Raw genomic sequence first — 19,587 nt, forward strand, 5'->3', positions numbered from 1 at the left:
ATTCGTATTCCTGCCAGACACCAACAAAGTCATTACCAAACTTATTATCAAACATGCATCCCTGACTGGTATAAACACCACTTGTCAATGTCAATCAGAAGGACCAATGAAACAGCAATGTGAGGATTAATGACAATGGTTGACAGGCCAGATGAAGAAATAATAGATGGGAAGGGGAGGTAATTAGAGCAAAACCGCTGGGCAAGACATGGTCAGTTGCTTTTTCTGAAGGCTTACAGTTATTTGGGTTGGTGTGCCTTTTCGGACAAGTTGGACCTTTGGATGGTATTGAGGGGACTTATAATTTTGTTCAATCAGATAAAAGTCTCAATTTGCTGGTCTGCCGGAACCGGCCACAGGAATAGTTGGGCGAAATGTTGTGAAACGGCTACTATGAAGATGAGGATAACAGTCCACAAATAAATAAATAAATAAATATACAAATTGTGTTGATGGGACTTATATTTAAATTTGCTGTTCAACATGGGAAAATGAGTTCCATCCTAACCGCCAAGGAAAAATAAATTCTTGTTGATTGTTTCTAAACTGGAGTTGCAATTTTTGTTTGGAAAAAGAATTGCTTTGCTGCAGCACTGACTGAATACAACAACTTTGGACTGGCACAACGAGTGGGACGATCGCAGCCTGCGCACTGAATACACATATGCACGTTTGTATATGTACTTCACATCAGAGAGAGAGAGAGAGAAAGAAACTAATGGTAGATGCATATATATATATATATATATATATATATATATATATACTGTGCTGAGGGTTGTTTCGCTCTAGCTCAAAATTAAATCACCTAAAACAGCATTAATTATGCAGAAAGTGCTGCGCTCCAAATGCTATGTGATAAATTTAGATATAGCTATTAAGTTTGTCATTTGGACTGCTTCCCTCATTCGTGTTCCAAACTTGCTAGGGGGTCTCTTTTTACAGCTAACAGAGTTTAAGGGGAAGCAGTTAGAGCTGGTTCTCTGAGAGCAGTCAGTCAGTTGATCCTCCCCAAGCAAGATGGATCCTAAAGAATCGTATTCATTGGACTTATATTTTGGTTTGTTCAGGCAAAAATCTCATTTTGCAAGTCTGACCTAAGAAAATAGGTAACATTTTAAAATCCCCAACGTTTCTGGCCTTTTGGCTATGAACAAAGTGTAGTATCTGTTCTGATACTGCTCTTCGCCCTTTCTGACTTGATCAGTGGAAGAGAAATCCTTCTAGACTGAGACAAATTTTAGTTTTGTTCCTATGCAGAGTGCCCTTTTTTGGAGAGCTGGATTTTCCCCATATTAAAAACTGACCTTGTGTCTAACTCTGCCCTTGTGGGGAGGCAAGTAAATAGGAACATTTTAATCCCCAACCAAAAATAAACCCCTGTTAATTGTTTCTAAACTGGAGTTGTGGTTTTTGTTTAGAAAGAGAATTGCCTTGCTGCAGCACTGTGAATACAACAACAATTTTGGACTGGTACAATGAGTGGACGATCACGACCTGTGCAGTGAATACATGCATGTTTATATATGTACTTCACATCAAAAAGAGAGAGAGGGAGAAACTAATGGTAAATGCATATACATATACTGTGCTGAGGGTTGTTTTGCTTTAGCTCAAAATTAGACAACCTACAACGGCATTAATCACAGCAAGTGCTGCACTCCAAATCTTATGTGATAAATTTAGATGTAGCTATTATGTTCGTCACTTCAATATTTCCCTCATTCGTGTTCCGCGCTTGCCTGGGGGATCTCTTTTTACAGCTGATGGAGTTTAACATAGATTTGCAGAACATTGAAGTTTCGATGATCCGAGTCATATTCCAATAAGTTACGATTAAAACCTCATTGGCATTGGAAAAGACCGCATATATATATATATATATATATATATAATATATATATTTCTTCTTATAAGCAAACAGAACGTTCGAACATTGGCCTGCCAAATGAAAAAGACGGATCGCAAGAGAAACAAACGAAAATTATCCCTGCTGCTTAACAAAACCTGCATAAGAATATATATATATATATATATATATATATATATACTAGCAGGCCGCTAACATTGCCCAGTTGTAACATATGCTTAAATATGATATTTTGATTAATGCATATTTCGTATTTATTATTATATTATATTGGACCCAATATATAGTAATGATTTAAAAAGTAAAAAAAAAAAAAAAGAAAAATGACCGACAATTGAAACCAAAACATTTAGCTTACGATTTACTTTTTCTTTCGAAATTAATGACTGTACTATGAGGATATGTTTACTGCAAAGCTAAAAATTAAAACATGAACCAATAGCTATATTGATAGATAAATTTAGATGTAGCTATTATGGTTGTGACTTCAACTGTTTTAACGAGTTCAACTAGTCCATATAATTCCTATTCCGCACTTGTATGTCGTGTTCCAATAGGTTGCCACTAAAACCCCATTGGCAGCAGAAAATTCAGAGCTTTTCTATTTCAAGTCATCATCATCATGATGATGCAGTCCGTTAGTCTTGAGGATGACTGGTCGGGGCCTTGGTGCTTTATCCTTCGGTGTTGCCGTAGTCCTCTTTCTGTGTGAAACGTCCAGTCACAGGCACTGCATATGTGGGTGCCGGGGTTGTGTTGTCGACAGTGTTTCAGCTCTATCTTTCTCTTCATTTCTTTCTTCCCTTTGTGGAGACTGTTCCGCTAGCTACTCCTTTCTTTGGCTTGTTCCTCCCAACTCTTGACATTGATGTTCATCGCCTTCGGGTGCCGCTTTGTTACATCTTTGTAATGAAGCTTCTGGCCTCCTACCTCGTGGAAATTGTAGAACTGCTGTGCATGTGCCTCCTTTGGTAAGCTAGAAAAGCAGCTGTGGATAAGGACCGGTATCCGGCTAGACACAAAGTGCAGAGTCTACAAAGCTGTTGTCCTGCCAGTCTATTTCAGGTACACTCAATTGATCAGTTCCACCTGTTTAGTTAAAGTAATTTGATATGCAATAATAAGGGTAGTCTAAATCTCATTTTGAAAGTTTGCTATTCGACCTCGAAAAACCAATACTATTTTAATTTTAATCCCTAAAGAAAAACCTCTGTTCGTTATTTTTAAATTGGAGTTGTGCTTCTTGTTTTCATGCAGCACTGACTACCTTTTTCATTTCTTTCAAAAAAAAAAAAAAAAGAAAAAAAAAGTAACTCATTAAATGAGTTTCAGGCCAAGAATAATCCATTTGAGAAAAATAACAGTGTTTTATTTCTAATAACATAGGTGAGCATTATCTGAAGATAGCGGTTTCAATCCTACCCAAGTCCAGCCACAGGAATAGTTGGGCGAAATGTTGTGAAACGACTACTATGAAGATGAGGATAACAGTCCACAAATAAATAAATAAATATACAAATTCCTCATCTCAAAGGATTCCAATAATAAACTTAAATTCAGAAATCTTGGTTGATATTCAGTGCTCCTTGAATACAGTGAAGATTGTGAGATGTAAGCTGGTGGGTGGGGGGATGTGGGGGGGGGGAAGATGCGCAAGATCCAGACAAGATTATTTTAGACTTATTTATGTATCTCTGCTTCGGAGGTTTCACCGTAAATATAAAAAAAAAAGAAACAACAAAAACTCAGAAATCAAATTAACACTTTCACAAATCTGTACTGTGGACTATTTTTTTTTTTAATGGAAATCGCTCCAGACAAGGCATGAAGTCACTTAATGTAAGGATCTAAAAATAAATAAATAAATAAATAAGTAAATAAAATTAAAAAAAAAAAAATATTTCAAGGTCAAAAAGTAACCAATACTAAGTATTAGATAGATTCGAACTCATTAAACAGTAATTTTCCCCCCTTTGTCAGAAACATCGCTTATGGAATGTGAGGACCAAAAGAATAAATAATAGAAGCGAGAGTTATTCCAATAATGAAATAATACAGCTTACAAGTAGTCAGATAGACATACAGAATTAGGAGGCTGCCGAAATTAAACAAACGATCTACCTTCTATTCTCCTAAAAAAACTGCTTCAGAAACAAAAAAACTGGTTTATAAAATATTGCTGCCTCTTTGATAACCACTATATATATGTTTTGTTTTTAAATTTAAATTTTATTCAGAAAAATATAATTTTTCAAAATGAAAATTTATTATTCGAGCAAAGAATACAAGTCAGCGTTTTTTCCTTAACCCATGAATTTTCGATATAGGCTCATCTCCTCAGAGGAAAAGTCATTACCAAATATTAGATCTGATTCAAAATAATTTTGCTGTTCAGCACATACAAAGAAACTATATTAAAAATTACATCTTTTTATGAGACATGGATAAAGAATATATATATATATATATATATATATGTCTAAAGAAGCTTTGATTGTAAAAAATATGAAAATAAAAATAAAGAATACAGTTTAAATTCCCGGGGGGGAGGGACAAACTAAATTTAACCTATCACAAACTTAGCACCTACTTAATCCGACTTCTAAAAGTTTACAGTTACAATAGATAATTCAACTATATAAAGATGAAAAAAAAAGAAAAAGGAAACCTTAACTAAAATCGTTAAATAGAAAACGGGGATCATCAGCTGCTTACCATGTAGCTGTTTCAGAGATTTAAAAACAGGACAGATGTAAAATGCCTGGCTCTCCAGTGGAAAATACCATTTCCCCAATAACAAAATGTAGATACAATACAGTTATTATTTATACGAATATATAACAAATAAACTAAAAAAAATTAAATATTAATAATATATATAAGTAAATTTAATAAGATTACAAGATCTATTCTGCGACATGTTAACTAGCATATAAATGCTATGAGAATAAAAATGCATAAAAACTTAAGTACCTTAGGTACCAGAAACGCAAATAGATAAGAGGAAGGAAACCTAGCCATACATATCTAAAAACCCAATATATATATATTAGTGTTGGAACGATTAATCAGAATCAGAACATTTTGGAGGTACCAGAATCGGAAAGATTATAGTCTAATTTCCGATTCCAATCCGATTCTTTAAAATTTTTAAATAAAAAATGAAACAAGCACAAATTGTTTTTTGCTTTTTTTTTATAAGAAGTTGTTCCTTTACAATATAAAACTGAGAAGGACCATAGAATTAGTTATAAATCTCATTTACAGATTTAGCATTGATTAGCAGAGTTTAATTGATTTTATTTATTGGTCACTTATAACTTCCCTATTGCCTTTGTAATCGTTTAGCATCTAATCCCTAAGATGCCTATGTGCCCTCATCTGAGGGAGTTCATATTATTATTAACAAATTTTAAATGCTCTGGGTGGGAGCGGTGGGGGGGGGGTTAAATTTTGTTGGCCCCAGCTGTACATTGGGATGTTTGTCATGGGCTTCTTCTGAAATAATTAAAATTTTATGGCACCTTTTTAGACACAAGGAAATCCTCGACTCTCCAAACCTAATTTAATGTGTTTTTATTAGTTTTTCTTGTAAGCAAAGTAAATATTGTAGAAGTCACTTGCCTACAGATTTTAAAAAGCTTTTCGCACCGATTTGAGAAATGGCCATATGGCGTCTATTAGAAACTTTGGACTTTAATATCAAAGATTTAAGATGCTTGGAATTTTTTTTCTGGTGCTTGTATTGTATGATCATCACATCCTTTGAAATGTTGCATGTTTCCTTATATTTTGTTTGGTTTTGACACAAGTGAAATTATTGATGAAAACTTTGGAAAGGCAAACATTGAGAAGTTTGTTAACATAAAAAAAAAAAATTTTAAAAAAACTTTCATTTACATTTAAAATACCCTAAACACGAGATTCTACTTTTTTAGGCGATTATGTGTGAGCACACTGAAACGTTATTTTAGAATTTAGAATGGGGGTTCAGTTATGCATATAATGTAAACTGATCCCATTTCGATACATTATAACTTTTTAAGCAGTTAATTAATTTTTACCACTAATTCTAAGGCCGATCAGCAAAATCATAAAATCACATGCAATTGCTATATTTTTCGTATTGCCACTCGTACTTAGGGTTAGTAGGAAAGGAACGTGGTTTTTATGACTTTTAACAATACTATATATTAATACGATAGTGTGTGTGTTATTTATTTTGTGTGTCACGATTACATCCGAGTGACTATTGTTTAATCATGGATTCCTATTTCTTATAATAAATAATTTTACCAAGAATTCTTCATAAGTTTTGGTTTTGGCTTCGATTATAGCTGATGGGACTCAAGTCATGTATTTTCTGATAAATAATTTTACCAAGAATTCTTCATAAGTTTTGGTTTCGATTTTGATTATAGCTGATGGAACTCCAGTGATTTTTTTTTTTTTTTTTAATAAATAATTTTATCAAGACTTTTCATAAATGTTGGTTTCGGTTTCGAATATAGCTGAAGGAACTCAAGCTGATGCACCAAATGCATATGGATATATTTTTTATTTTTTAAATTGCAACTTTATAATATATAAAAATTGATAGAATATTAACTCCATAATAATATATACAAAATCTGCAAGAATTAAAATATCATATTTAAGTGTACTTTACGGCCTGGCTACACCGGGCATCCTTGCTAGCTTAGATAAATACTTTTGCAGTTTTAACAAGAGTTTCAATAATATCAGAACATCTCTATTTATGCCATGAATACCAACATCAATATATTACATATGAATGAGTTCCCTGTGGAATTTCCATAGATCCCACTAGTTGTTATTATTTGCATCTCGTTTTTGTTTTTTTACAGCAAAACAAATCAATCTAATAACCCACCAAATTTATATAATTAAAATAAAATTTAAACATTCATGGAAGGAAGGCACATAATAGTTAAAAAAAAGCCCAACGCACTCTCCATGTTAAAAATGGTTTTCCAAATAACATTATTATTTAGAAATTCGTTCATAACAATGGGGGGGGGTGGAGGGGCGTTGCTAATATTTTGTTCTTACATCATTTTCTCATTTTACCTACCAATCGTCGACTATTTTCAACTGTTTATGAAAACTTTCAAGTAGCATATTGTATACTAACGCCGAACTGATACAATTTTGCTTTGTTCAAAATCAAAATAAACATTTTTTTGTCTTTCAATGTGCATACATTACAATGAAAACATTTCAGAAAAAAAATATATCCGGAAATTACCCGGGGATTTATGTAATAATTTGAAAATTTACGCAAAAAGAAAGAAAAAAAAAAAAAAGTCTCTAATTGAATATTTATAAATATTAAAAGAATCGGGAATTGAATCGGAAATTTAGAACGGAATCAGGAAAAATTTTGGAATCGTCCCACCACTAATATATATATATATATATATATATATATATATTAATAAATACGAAACTCTAGATCGTCTGGGCATCCTTGCTAGCTTCTCACTTGTGATAAATAATTTTACCAAGAATTCTTCATAAGTTTTGGTTTCGATTCTAGCTGATGGCATTCAAGTCATTTTTTTTTTTTACTTTTGGAATCACTATTATATATTGGATACAATATAATAATGGATAGAAAATTGTACTATAATAATATTTATGAAATCTGCATGAATTAAAATATTATATTTAAGCATATTTACGACCGGGTAAGGCTAGGTGCCTTTGCTAGTGTATATATATATATGTATGTATAGACTTATTTACTGATGTATGTAATCTTCCGAGATTGTTCTGTAAAAATAAGATGCAAAATTTTTTTTAAATAAATAAATTGGTTTTAGTTTTGTAATTGGTACTGCTACAGAATTTTAACCAAATTTTTTCTTTTTAAACCTAAACTACCTCAAGTTTTAAGTTTAGTTTGGCAAAAGTTGGTTTGATCAAATTCGGCAGAATCTCTGAAAGGTCGGTATAACTTTCAGTTTAAAAGAGGAGAAATTCCTTACCGAATTGAATTGGATCTTTTGGCTTCCTTTTCTTTCTGTTGCCGTTTTCTCGCATTGTTCAAGAGAAACATGGTGGATCCTTCCAATTTTTTCTTTTTTCTTTTTTTTTTTTTTTTTTTTTTTTTTCCAGTCCCGACCAGATCCGCAACAAATTAAGCGTCTAAATTATTAAAATTAAAAATGACAAAAAAGCTTTTTAACTTTCCATTGCGGCTGCATCTGGAATAATGACACGCTGGTTGAGTTGGGTTTTTTTTTTATTTTCTTCCTTTTCTTTTTCCGTTGTTGTTGCTTAGGGACTTAATTTGATCAATGAAAACGGAAAAATAATTATACAATTGTCTCGCCTATGATTATCAATATCGTTTATTGACAAGTCTTTTGTTGTATTTCTGTATATTAGGTTGATGCAAAAACAATATACTTTTTTCACGTGTTACTTTTATGATATGATTTCTGAATTAATTCATTGATGTATAATAGCCAGGCTATATATCATTTTGAAGCGCGTCTTTCACTCTATTGAATCGTGTTATTCGTTACCGTTATCAATCTCTTCATTTTTTTTTTTTAAAGGCTTTTCGACAGCATGGACGAAATTCAAATCTGCATGATTTTCTTGTTCCAGTTCAAACTAGGCCGAGACAGCTTCCAAGACAGCTTGTGATATCAATGATGCGTTTGGCTCAGGAACCACTAACGAAGGTGTGGCACAACAATGGTTCAAGAAATTTCGCAATGGTGACGAGAGCCTCGAAGATGAAGACGGTCGCAGCCAGCTGATTGTGGTTGATGAGAAGTGAATCCTCTACGACAACCGGCGACGTTCAGTGGTTGGATGCCAGAGAAGCTCCACAACACTTCTAGAAGCCGAAATTGCACCGGAAAAAGGTTATTGCTGAAATACACCAGAAGCTCCAACGTATGTGCCTGAGATTGGTCAATATGAAGGGATCAATTCTCTCTCCACCCGAACTGTCTACTGTTGTTTTGACCCCCCCCCTCTACTACAACTTTTTTTTTTAACACCTCAGTTGTTTCGGGGTTCCTTACTACACCACCTCGACACACCTGACCAATGTCAGGTACCCCGCTAGTCTATTATATGAGCAGTTGTCAGTGTGTGTGTGTGTGTGTGTATGCATGTCTATCTAAAAGCCAAAATCTACAAAACAAAGACCACCAAGTTGATATATCCTTAACTATTATTTGTTATTGCTTTTTTTTTATTATTCAATTATTGTTATAATTTTAATACAAACACAATGTTTCACATCATCGTTTTATTTCTTGTTCAAATGTTCCTTTCTTTAAGAGTATAGTCGGAGGTATATATGAACGAGTGTATATTATTTATATAAACGTCTCTAAATTTATGTATCATTTAGTTGTATAAAATGTTCTTCTAATGAGTGTATCTATACAGAGTGTATATACGTTTGTATATACGTATTTCTTCATTGTATGTGTATTTACATGTAATTACAGTTCACCACGAGACAAGAATACACATAAATACTTTTACAGCACAAAGGACGAATAACACTTATTTAAGGGTTTCAACATTTGGCCAAATCAGGAACACATCCTTGGTCTCGTTTGACAGAAAGCTGCACTGGAAACTCTTCCAAAGAAAATGACAAAACCTCGGCTTTTATTTTCGGCAATTCTTTATTCTAGTGTTTTCCCCCTTTTGGAAAGTCGTAATGCTGATTCTGATTATCGCCATCTTTGACCCTCCCTCCACCTCTACTTGGAGCCATCTTAAATCTGAGGACTGTCTCTTGAAGCCATCTTAAATCTGAGGACTGTCTCTGTCCCTCTATTGACTCCGACTGACTGTCTCTCTCCATTAACTCCTAACTCTTCTAGATATATATATATATTCAAATTAATCCTTGCTATGACGTAATTCAACTCGCACCTTTTAACATGTGACTTTGAATCACGTTTTCTATCTGTTAGAAATATATATTGTTTATCACCATATTCTTTCCTTGTTATTGTTTCTAAGTTAACCAAAATATTTTATTAAACATTCCTTTGATTCAATAACATTCTCTCTGCATACCTTTTTCTAACATAACAGTTACAAAACAATAATAATGTCTATTATCTAACATTTTACTTTTTTAATAATAATAGTCGATGTTCTGAATCGACTATCAGCAAGGCCAACCGATGTTGCCCTAGCATAACATAACACTAGCTTGATTTTAAATTGCAAGTGAAAAGGCAAATTGATTTCTTCTTTTCTTTCAAATTTAAAACATAAGTAAATTTGTATCGAAATTACCAAAAGGTTAATGTTCATCTATATATAAATTTAATACAACTCGCTTTAAAAGAACTTGCTTAATTTATGAATTTTAAATTATATATATATATATATATATATATATATATATATTTTATAAATTTTATTTTCGTTCATTTTTTTCAAACCAGCAACTGACAATGGCTGTCAACAAAAAGTGTTACATATCTATTTGCTTCTGGGTCTTGATATATTGAAACTGTGTATTTGAACACGCTTAATCAGAACTTGAACTCGTGATCTGCTGCTTATAGTCAGCTAACATACTTTCTAACTTCCAGCATAGTACTGCCAGAAGTGGTGGCAAGACAAACCAGTTCCTTCACTTTTATTGTTCTTCAGTATTTCTGTTGTGAAGCGATTTATTGAATAAAATGTAAGAAAAGGACATCATTGAAAAATATGCAATAAAAATTAACAAAAATAACAGATAAAAATAACACTATTAGTCTTTATTTGCACTTAAAAATTAAAAAGTAAAGGTTTTTATTTTATTTGAAATTTTATGCAAAATATGTTTGTGAAATTATAAAGATAATTTTTTAATTTTAAAAATAAGTTGTTTTTTTTTATCTGAATTTATATGATATGTTTATAAAAGTATAAAAATATTGGAAAAACGTAATAAAAAAAGAGTACATGCATAGGGGAGATGTAGGCGTGTTAGAAAAAAGCGAAGGAACTGATTTGCCTTGTCACAATTTCCGGGAGCACTACCCCGGAAATTTGGATGTACGTTAGTTGACTATAACTGATCTGCTCATATGTAACATTTTAAATGTTAAAAGAGAGGAAGCACATCATTGTTTACGTAATGTTTTGCATGTTCGCCAGTGAGCAATCAAAAGACAAATTAACAAATGTGAACGCTGCCCCGAGATTCTTATACATAGGCTGCACAGTTGCTAGTCTTACTTCTTTGATCACGGCTTTTCCATGGATGGACCCTCATGGTTGTTGATGTTCTGTTTAACTTAAGAAAACTCTACTCATGCATGGAAACATAATGAAGACTTGTTGGTTTTCAAAGGTTTTATTTAGAGAGATGGTTGTTCATGGGAAGAGAGACCAATATCTAATTTTGATTACTTGTTAAACTTGTTTTATTTTTCGAACTTAATCTTAAGATGGTCAACACATGGACAGAGTTTAGAACCACCATTCACTTAGATTCTCTCTACATTTTCAGATACATGTTGCCTCTCTCGCTTTTAGACTGACTGTCCGTTTGTCTGCCTATCTTTCTCTCTGATGCGACCAGATCAGGCTGTCTAAAAATACTAGCTTTCTGACTTAAAATGCACCAAATAATGATGTTTTTTCCTTTCCCTTTTCAAAACTCAGTCATGTTCTGCAAAGTCAAAACCAAAAACAACAATTTTCCTCTACAAAGTAATCAAACAAAACGCCATGAATAAACATTTGAAGATGGAAAGAACTTAAAGCATAAAAACTTTTATGCAAAATGACTGGATTTGGCATTAAATAACCCGAAAAGAGTTTATATGCCATAAAACAAAACAACCAAATCAAACACCATAAACAAATACTGCATATTGGTGTATCTTGTCGAACACGAGGAATCTGCACAGGATTTTGAACACAACTCTTTATTTAATCCACAAAGGTAACAAGCTCTCATTCCATCAGCCATAACTGGATAGACGTTCCAAGTAATTTGCAATTTTATTCTGAGTATCGCCTGCACTAAGGATTGAACCTTTAACAATTGCGTCACAGGTTTTTCTGGACAATTCTAATATGAATTTTGGAAGCCTTCAACTTATTCTTATTTTTTTTTTTTTATATGAGAGGCGTTCAAAAAGTAATACTCCCCGACCCACTTTCAGTTGTCTGATTTTAATATTAATGCATAACTATTTGCCAAATAGACTAAAAGGTCAAGATTAGTACAGGGTCTGTGGAAACTATAATTCATGACCATTTGCATAAAGTGTCTGCCGGATGAATTCCCAGGTTGCTGACACCATTTCAGAAGAATCGAAAATCAAAATAAAAGGGTGCTGTAGTTTGCTTAAAGCATTGTGTGCATTGTATATAGATCTGTTTAAGGTTTATAATGATGTGATAATGTAATCTTACGTTATGGGCACCGGGCGAATGGAATGATTGCATGGGGGAAAAATGGAATCATAATTTGCATAAAGGGCAATATGTAATGTAATAATTTTCTATTTATCTGTTAGCAGCATAATGTCTTCCAAATCAGTCGAGTTGCAATTTAGCATAATCTTTTTAATGAATTCATATCTAAATTGATGTGCGATATTGGGCTACACGCAGATGTAGCATGAAACAAACTATACCCAAGCATATTATTGGTTGAAATGCCTCAGGAGACAATAGATTAGTCCATTGTGATTGTGAAGACCTATCCTGAATCGACAGTCTCTGATACAGTTGCCACAGATATAGGTGATGTCTGGTTGCAACAGCCCTGTGGTGTCTGTGCTCTTTCTTCTCTCACCAAGGCTGGTCTCTTCTCTCCTACACGCACCAACATAGCACAAACAAAAAATAAATCCACCACAATGAGAGATCTGATCTAGCTGAAATTTTTCATGTGCAATGATTTATATCTCTATGGGTTATGTGGCAAATTACAGCTCTGAACTAATTGTGATTTTAGATTTACACATGTTTCAATTAAGTGAGGTGTGAATTGAAACCTGCTGAGTATCATACAGTGATCTGGTTTATGTATTTGAAAGGATGCACACCACAGGAGGCTTTTGATGAAATAAGAAAAACCTGGTAATGATGCCCAATCATATGACCTTATAAAACGCTCATATTGTGCATTCAAACATGTCTGAAAATTTGTGTTCCCAGACCTGATCACCCTTTTCTATAATTGATGCGGCATTGGTTAGTCAAGTTGAGCCTGCCATTTTGGAAGATCGACACATGACTATTCACCAAATATCTCAAAAGGTCAAGATTAGTACAGGGTCTGTGGAAACTATCATTCATGACCATTTGAAGATGCATACAGTGTCTGCCAGATGGATTCCCAGGTTGCTGACACCATTCCAGTAGTGAGAACGCGTTGAGTGCTCAAGGATGAATTTGGAGATGTACCAAGAAGATTAGTCAGTTTTTCAAAAAAACTGATTACACAGGATGAAACCTGGATCTATCCCTTTGATCTAGAGACCAAAACCTAGTGAATGCAGTTAAAGCACTTGGACTCAAAAGAAAGCAAGGGTGCAGCCATCCATTAGTAAGGTCATGCTCACAGCCTTCTGGTACCATGGCGGAGTAGTGATGATAGATTTTCTGGCAAAGAGTACCACAATTACAGGAACTTATGATGTTTCATTTTTGAGGAAATTAAGAAAAGTTATCAAAATCAATCTTGATTGGAGTGTCAACCTAGGGTTTTCTACAAAATCTATCTCCAGAGATGCATTAAACGATTGGGAGAAATGTGTAACTGTAATTCTTATTTACAGAAAGACTAATAATTGTGCCAAGTTTCCTTGCTCTACTGCTATTAGTAGTGGGCCAGGGGATTATTGAACGCTCCTTGTATATATATATAATATAATACTAACGGGACCTGTGGAAATTCCACAGGGGACTCATTCATATGTAATATATTGATGTTAGCATTCTGTAGATGTTCAGTGTGAATGGATACGCTCTGATATTATTGTAGCTCTTTGGTTGAAACTGCAAAAGTATTTATCTAAGCTAGCAGGGAAACTTGGCGTAGCCCGGTTCTAAAGTACAATATGATATTTTAATTCTTGCAGATTTCGTATATATTATTATAGAGTTAATATTCTATCGATTTTTATATGTTATAAAGTTGCGATTTCAAAAATAAAAAATATATCCATATGACTTGCATTAGCTTGAATCGAAACCAAAATAAAAACTTATGAAAAATATATGTATGTATATATATATATATATATATATATATATATATATATATATATAAAACTTGAGTTCCTTCAGCCATAATCGTAACCGAAACCAAAACTTATTGGTAAAATTATTTATGACAAGAAATGAAAGTACATACCAATTAAATTACCCGGATGTAAGCATGATACAGATAAAAACAAACACCCTACTGTATTAATATACAGATAATATAATATATATATATATATGTTTGTAACAGAGTGCGACTGTGCTATATGTAAATGACTGAGCCATGTGCGAGGTGAAGTCACAGCAAGGAAAAAGGAAAACGATGTGCACAGACAAATGATAACCTAAGAGAGGCGCATGTTATATGGGTGGTCTGACAGCAAAAGACACGTGGTAAACATGGCCGAACAAGTGTTTAACACTGCAGAGTCTTGTTAAGCACATTAGAGTGCAAGAGAACTTTTGAACAAGAGACAAGACTTTATTCTGGAAAGTACCTGTAAATAAATGTCTGTTGTTCAATTGAACAAAAAAAGTTACATTCTTTCTGTATCTTTGTTTCTTGCAACAGTGTCTACATGTTAACATGTGTGTAACGTTATACTTTATATAGGGTAAAGCGATAAAATTGTCTCCCTAAAGAACGCAACACTACAGCTTTATTTTAAAACTTTTATTGAAAAAAATCAATTCACATAACTTGATTATGTAGTACAGCTGACATCTATTTAATAATTACCGGCTCGATATAGGTTGGGAACTAGGAGCATGCCTTTTCCACAAGCGCCGGCTATTCATACTCGGCAGATGGCAGCAATCAGGCCGACTTTGATGTTGTGGGAGGACATGTTGGTGATATTCTCGATGTATGACCAAATGAAGTAGTCTAGTGGATTCAGGAGAGGAGGGGAGGGGCAATGGTACAAAGTCATAACACCCCTTCTGAAGCCAAGCCTGGATCTCTTTGGACTTGTGGGCAGTCACTGAGTCCTGATGCCACACCTAGGGTCTGCAAACGGCCACCTGATTGCACTAAGGAATCACCACACTATTCAGCACATCCATGTACACTTTGGTGTTGACTTTCAAGCTGACTTCAAAGATGTGAGGTGGCATGATGTGGCCCTCACTTGAAACCACATCAAAAGATCATAACTTTGACCGGAAACTTTGTTTTTATCACTCTGAGCACATCCCTGTTATTTATGGCAATCCAGCGATGCATTTTGTAGGTGTTGGCAATGGTCATGCTGTCATAACTTGGATTGGTAGAAAGCAGGAGTTGTACAGTGGCGCATCTCCGATCTTGCTTGTTGAACATTGTGTCACGTTCAGACACGATAGAAGGCTCCTATCGCTCTTGAGATTTGTACACAACTAGCTGGTTGAAACAAAAAAGTAAAACTAGTTTTCATCAAACGGAAATGGAATCATGTTGTCTTTTCTAGGACAACCATTTTATCGTTCCACCCAGCATATATGTGTAGTAATAAGTAGTAATCTATAGAGATAAGTAGTAAGTTAACATCTTAAAAAGAAAAAAAGAACTATTTTAAAACTTACAAAATTCAAACTAGAATTTTCTGTAAGATTTTATGGCGTAATGGATAAAGTATATTTCTTTTGTTTCATCGTTTATTCACTCCAAACAAGGCACAGTGCCACTAAGTCGTAAGTGAGTGAGAAAGAGCACAGATTTTCAGGGATATTATGTAGGGAGTAAGGCAGCAGGATGTTTGTTCACGGCACACTTAAACTTCTGCATGTCAGTACAGCCAGGGAAGCAGGGGCCTGGAAGGGAATTCCAAAGTCTAGCAGTTTGAGGGAAGAAAGTATTAGAGTAGAAGGCTTTACAACATCTAGGGATCTCTAGAATGTAGGGATAGGATTTAGTTGTGTGTCGGGTTTGTATAGGGTTTTTTTTTTTTTTTTTTTTTTTTTTTTTTTTTTTACATCTATGGGATACTAGTGCTTTCAGTTGGTAAAATTCAGTTCTAAACGACACTCTTCTAGAGATTGAAGGCTAAAGGAAAGCAGACGATACTTAGAATACAATTGCGAATTACTCACGAGTTCCACCTGGTTATGGCTGACAGATCAAGAGAATACTAACCCCATAGATTAAATAAAGGATCCCATTCAAAATTCTCTGCAGATTCCAGAGTTCGACAGAAAGATTCCAGAATTCGATAAGATACGCCTGAAGAAGGTCTGAGGTCACATCGTCCGAAATGTTGTGAAAATAATTCAAATAACATGGAGAATATTTTTGTCAAGAAAAATTAACAAGCATTTAATTTTGTCCGTGTTTGAATTATTGGGGTGGACTTTTCTTATGTCATCCTTTACAAAATGAGATTCTACTTTCTTTGTGACCACACTGAGAGAAAAAAAAAAGAAAAAAAAAAGCAATTATTTCAGAATTTTGAGTGGGAGATCAGTTTCACCCATAAATTTAAGATAAAATAGGTTCCCATTTCTGATAAATTTTTGCATTTTGTAGCAGTTAACCAACAATGTCTTTTTTTTTGTCTATGGAAATAAATTCCATGTAAATAAATTCATGTTTTTTGAGCGATTACGCATTTTTTTTATGATCTTACCAGTCAGACTTATCAATGGTAAAACAATTTAGGGAACATTCTTAAAAAGTGCGATGTCTAGGAAATGAGAATCGTTTTACACTAAACTTATATACAAAACTGATCTTGCACCCTAAATTGTAAAAAAATTGTTTTTTGTTCTTTTTCCACCAAGTTTTTCAAGCATAAGAGTCGGTAATTGTATTGGAATCGGAAAAAAAATTTCCAATGATTACATAGCTAGTCTTTATTATTAACTTTTACAACTTTTATTATTAAGAAAAAGAAAGAGAGAAAGAAATAGAGAGACGTCATTATCCACCGAGCAACAACTTTTATGAAGTAAACAATTACAACAAAAAGAGAGAAAGAAACAGAGACGTCACTATCTAAAGCGCGACAACTTATGTGCCAACGAAACCAGATTTAAACTGTATATTTATAAGAAAAGGGAGAAAGGAACAGAGAGACACCACTATCCACTAAGCAACAACTAACAATGTGAACAGAAGATTCACCTGTATTTTACAAGACACCGACCATAGATGTTTTTTCATGGTCTGAAATCCAAGAATTAACCTACCACAGTGCTATAAAAAACATCTGTTATTTGTGTAAAAAATTGTCTCTCTTACTTTTGATTGGTCCTAAATCTATCAATGCCATGATCGAAAGAAAGTTCGTCTGAATGTTTTTGTTATAAAGAATCTTCCAGGGTGCAGTAATTTATAATTGGTATGGATTTAATGTAGACACTTAATTAAAAAATCATGAAAAGTCGATAGAAAATCGTTTTTTTTGTGTGCATATATATATATATATATATATGTGTGTGTGTGTGTGTGTATATATATATATATATATATATATATATATATATATTATACTTAGGGGAGGGGGGACTTTGCCCGGGCATAAAATATGCTTAAATATGATATTTTAATTTGTCCAGATATTGTATATATTATTATAGTGTTGTGATTTCAAAAGTAAAAGAAAAAGTATTTCGGTGCCATCACTTGGAATTGAAATCGAAGCTGTAGCATTCACACATGTGAACTGATTAAAAATTAAAAGATGCATGTTCAAAATGTATAACAAATTTTTTCAATTTTGGCCCATTTTTGACCCCTTAAAAACTATTTTAACCAGCTGAATACCCATAAAAAAAATAATCCAATCATTTGAGGGCCCTAGCGCCGCTCTGCGAATTTTAGTTTCGGAGGAGATAAAGTTTGAAAATATGAAGACAGACAGGCAGATATATAGCCTTTATATATATGCTACCTGTTCCTAGATGTAATTACAATGAAGTAATTTTAGTTTCTAATTTTCATTTGTTTGCACATTTTTTGGGTAGACCACTCTATTATATTCTTCAATTTAAAAATGAATTGTTCCCCTTTCTGATTTTAATTTTAGATGATTATTTCAAATAATTGTAGCTAAGTATATTATTATATTGAATAAATGGTCTGAATTTTAATATTCGACATGTTATCTTTATGGTAATATTTTTTAAAGTTTCACATCAACAATTGTCTGGACTTGGAGCGAGTATTTTCTAAAAAAAATCTAGCAAAGTACGTTATTATTTGCCAATAATATGGTAGAAACGAAAGTTGACTCGTCAGAAGCAAAGTTTGATTTGTCAGCTTAAATGCTATTTGGGTATGACTTTGAAAATCTGACAAGATATATATTATGCTTAATAGTATGTTTATTTATACAAAAATTTTTTGGCTACATATGTGCATACATGTTTTTGCAGCAATTCCGTTTGAGAGACAGCATTAATCATAAAAGATCCATCCCAATGACATTGCCTCTTTGAAGGAATTGTAGAAGAAACGTATGCACATATGTAGCTAATAATGTCCGTATAAATAAACATACCACAAAATTACACTCTGTTTATCATTGAGCACTTTTTGATAAACAATGGAGTTTCATTGAATTTACATCTCTCTCTCTCTCTCTCTCTCTATATATATATATATACACACACACACTGAAACCGATACAGGTAGACATAGCATCACACACACGCGCGCGCGCGCACACACACACACAAATAAACAAATAAATAACACCATAGGTGGCAATTTTAAAATAGTAAAATAAAAAAAAATCTATAATAGCAAGCGCTTACCGAACCAATCGCTTCTTATTTGCCAATTTTTTTTTCCGGAACGAAGTCAATAAGACTGACATGATTATCTTCCCAAATGTGTGTAATACGGATTATTATTGTCGGCTGCCACAAGTAAATTCGCTGCGAGTCGGTAACTAAGCAGGCAACACTTTACACCTGGTCAGGTGTCTGTCCGCTGTTAGCCGATAATGTCCACTCCGTTATTCTACATCGATATCGTCAACTTTCAAGCAGTCAATAACTGGGTCCAGTTTCTCATAGTTTTTTTTTTTTTTTTTTTAATGTTTTATTTATTTTATTCTTTTCTTTGTTCAATATTTATTTGTCAAACAAAGCCTCATTTTCGATTAGCAATCCGTATTTGATGTTTACCGAAACTTTTTACATTTCTTCAGACAAACACCAGAAATAATACATACATCACTCAAATACAAACATCTCTCTGTCTCTTTCTCATATATACATGTATATAAGAAAATATATTGATAATAGTAAATTTATATACTGGTGTATATAAATTTACTAGTAAGGTGACTCGACGTTGCCCGGGATTGAATGATAATCAACGAATGTTTCACAGTCCCATATTTTTATTGTCATCAAAATCGATGAAATAGCCCATTTTTAAATCAAATCGATTGATTGCCTACTCTAATTGGGGACCCATCGTAATGCACCTGGGGGACGCTCAACATGACTTTCGCTGTGACTAAGTTCACAATATATTATAGCCTACCTTGCACTGC

At 33.4% G+C, this 19,587-nt stretch overlaps 1 protein-coding gene across 3 annotated transcripts in view; it reads right to left on the bottom strand.

Moving 5' to 3' along the window:
- The window catches only part of LOC145287788 (uncharacterized), a 57,440-nt gene that overhangs the window by 14,356 nt on the left and 23,497 nt on the right, over nucleotides 1-19,587 (bottom strand). The window contains exon 1 of one of the 3 annotated variants that reach the window (XM_080135618.1): nucleotides 18,839-19,050. The exons of 1 other annotated variant lie outside the window; for it this stretch is intronic. In XM_080135618.1, the coding sequence (XP_079991744.1) occupies nucleotides 18,839-18,900 (62 nt within the window). In that variant the 5' untranslated portion in view covers nucleotides 18,901-19,050. Of the gene's footprint in view, nucleotides 1-7,881; nucleotides 8,088-18,838; nucleotides 19,051-19,587 lie in introns of those variants that run through there. One more of the 3 variants, XM_080135616.1, reaches the window with a different exon arrangement.

This window comes from Euprymna scolopes, chromosome 11, assembly GCF_053919585.1.
Source record: "Euprymna scolopes isolate OS-2025 chromosome 11, ASM5391958v1, whole genome shotgun sequence".
NCBI classification, from domain to species: Eukaryota; Metazoa; Mollusca; class Cephalopoda; order Sepiida; family Sepiolidae; genus Euprymna; species Euprymna scolopes.